General features: G+C 49.7%; 1 protein-coding gene across 1 annotated transcript; it reads right to left on the bottom strand.

The window, feature by feature from the left end:
• Positions 1 to 2,190: 2,190 nt before the first annotated feature.
• Positions 2,191 to 2,611, bottom strand: LOC100752894 (FGFR1 oncogene partner 2 homolog). The gene has a single exon (XM_035450640.1). The coding sequence runs from the start codon at positions 2,572 to 2,574 to the stop codon at positions 2,191 to 2,193; it is 384 nt and encodes a 127-aa protein (XP_035306531.1). The 5' UTR covers positions 2,575 to 2,611.
• Positions 2,612 to 3,013: the final 402 nt, after the last annotated feature.

Raw genomic sequence — 3,013 nt, 5'->3', positions numbered from 1 at the left:
GCCTTTGCCTGCCTGATTATAGGCTTCTTACAACAAGTGGGGCTGTGGAGGGCTCAGAGGGTGTTAGCAATCACTCTGCAAGCCTGAGGAACTGAGTTTGAACTCTCAGCAACTACATTAAACAAATCCTGGCATGTGGGAGTGGGAACCTCTAACCCCTGCAAGGCTTGAGTGACACAGCAGGATCCTGAGAGCTAGTAGTTTAGTGAGACTCTGTCACACAAGGAAGATACATGATAGTTCACTCTGGTATCCACAATTGCACATATGTTTGTACAACCTCATATAGTAACACCTGTGACACACACACACACACACACACACACACACACACACACACACACACCTTTGGAGATGGCAGCTGAAAGCACAGGAGAAGCCAGAACAAATCCCCAGGAGGGCCACTCCAGTGTGCCTGTGGGAAATGTGAAATGGTGTGGCAGTTTGAAACACCACTGGGTAGGTTTTGATGATGCCAAACACATGGGTCCCCTATGAGCCGGTTTCTGGGAAGAATGTAAACAAACAATACAGGTTCGGCAGCCCTGAATTTCAGATCAAGACACTCACTTACCCCACAGAGAAAGGGCTACTCAACTGGAAGTAACTTCACTCAGGACATGGAGATGAGATACTCCAAGAATCCTCAACCAGTGCGAGGACACCACCCTGGCCCACCACTTAAAAGGTCCATTCAGCCTCAGGAGAAAGTTGCAGGCTTTACCAGGGCAACATAGACACTCAAGACTCCAACCAGATCTAGGGATCACCTGCTGAGGTCTGGATGATACTGAGCTGCAGGGACTGTTGGCTCACCATAACCAAAAGCCTGGCATCGACAAGGGTGGGGGCTTGGGGGTGGAGGTGGGGCAGATGATGGCACATGAGTGTGGTCAGGCCTTCAAGGCAGCAGCAGCAACAGGGTTAGTAGCAGCAGGGAGAACTAGCTTTGGAAAGCTGTCTGCAGGGTGATGTGAAAATCCTTGCCCTCAAGCCAGACATCCAATCACAACATCACCCACCCCAGGACACAAGCCAGGCAGAGGTAAACATAACATTCTGACTATCATAAACCAAGATTCAAGCAGGGGATGGCCTTGCCTGTGCTCAGCAGTGAGCCCTGGCTTTCCCAGACAACCAGGAACTAGGGGACCTATCCTCCAGGGGTGTGGTTTCACCACAGGGATGAACCTATAGCTGACTGAACTATCCAGGACACTCCCTGACCTGAACATGCTTCCCCCATTCATGCTAAGCACTGCAGGTCAAAATATCATCCAGGAAGTTCCAGAAGTGCACACCACCAAAGTTATACATTTTACACCATTCTGGTTGGGAGACAAAATATTCCATGTCATCTGTGCCTGTGATTCACACCAAATACCTACTGTCAGTGTCCACCACTCAGGAGCCACTTGCATTATGGAGGGGATGGTGCTGTAGGGCAGACTTATCATAATAGAGGCCCAAAAGCAAGAGGGGCCCCAAATGAGGTGCAGACTGCAGATCATAGAGACCGATGCTGAGACTCGTGACTGTGCCTAAAACCTGGAGGCCACAGTGGTAACTTGCAAAAGCTCAAAAGGTTTCCTCCTGAATTGGTCTGTGGTTGCCCATGTGTCCTCCACCCTTCAGCCTCCCCAGGTATGCACAGGGCAGCTACTGTAACCTTTATAGGATACTTAGTGTTTACAAGACATTTTTTTAATTTTAAACTAAACACACCTTTATTTTTACAATAGTTTATTACTGCACAGACACAGACACCACACACACTGACACACCATTTTAAAGTTACTAAGGACACCAATAGGGAGGCAGACACAGATGGATCTCCAATTTGAGGCTAGCCTGGTCTACACAGTGAGTTCCTGGGTAGCCAGAGCTACACAGTGATACCCTGTTAATACGGAGTAATGTGAGTTACAAGAATAAGCCATGGAGAATACAATATGTAACAAGAAATAGAGGGCAGGGTGGTGACGACAAAAGAAAATGTCAATTAAAAATGTGAGGTATTTCTGGGTATGGTGACACATGCCTTTAGTTCCAGCACTCAGGAGGCAGAGGCAGAAAGATCAAGAGTTCAAGGCTAGCCTGGTCTACAGAGTTGAGTTCCAGGACAGCTGCCAGGGCTACACAGGGAAACCCTTTGAGTGTTGCTCTTTTAACTTCATTATTATACGTGGGTCATGTTTTTTTTTTTGTTTTTGTTTTTGTTTTTTTTTTGCTGGCCATTAGCAATCTGAACATCTGCTCTCGGTACTTGCTCATTATCAGTTCCAAGGCAGACTGGTGCTCTTCCAAGGATGTTCGCAGTTCTTCGTTCTCCTGTTGCAATTCTCTGATCTGTCTGTTTTCTTGCTGGATTCCCATAACTAGCGTGGACCTTGGCCGGTGTCTTGCCACTTCATTGAGTTCTTGGATTTCTTCCTGATACTGCTTCATCGTTTCCACTCGCTTGCTGAGGGCCGTGGTCTGCTCGATGAGAGACTCTGCTTCATCATCATGGTTCCTCAGCCTCTCCACAAGGGCTTTGGCGTTAGCAAGTGCCTTCTCAATCGTGCAGCTCATTTCTCAGTTCCCGGCGGGGCTCGCCCGCGCTCGCTCATCTTCCGTCCCTCTCAGCCGCCAGCTGAGAGACCGCGAGACCCAGGCGCCCACGCCTGACCCCGCGCCCCGGCCGTGCCTGCTGTTCAGTGGGCAGACGCCCAGCGCCGCCGCACACACCGCCGCGGCCGCGCGCTCCGGCAGCCCGCGCGCCTCGGACCCATTCCGTTCCGGCCCGGAACTCCGCTCCCCTGTTTACAAGATATTTATAGAATGCCTCTTGTATGTGGGTCTTGGAGTAGGAGCAAATGTCAAGTAAAAGAAACATCCTAGAAAGTGAAATCCAGGGGCCACTGGGATGGCTCATTGGTTTGACAGCTTGCCATCAAACCTGACAACTTCAGTTCAAAACCTGGGACCCAAGTGGGAAGAGAGAATCAACTCCCAAGAGTTGGCCTGTGAC

Source organism: Cricetulus griseus (genome assembly GCF_003668045.3).
Source record: "Cricetulus griseus strain 17A/GY chromosome 1 unlocalized genomic scaffold, alternate assembly CriGri-PICRH-1.0 chr1_0, whole genome shotgun sequence".
Classification (NCBI taxonomy): domain Eukaryota; kingdom Metazoa; phylum Chordata; class Mammalia; order Rodentia; family Cricetidae; genus Cricetulus; species Cricetulus griseus.
This window is presented reverse-complemented; position numbering and strand designations above follow the sequence as displayed.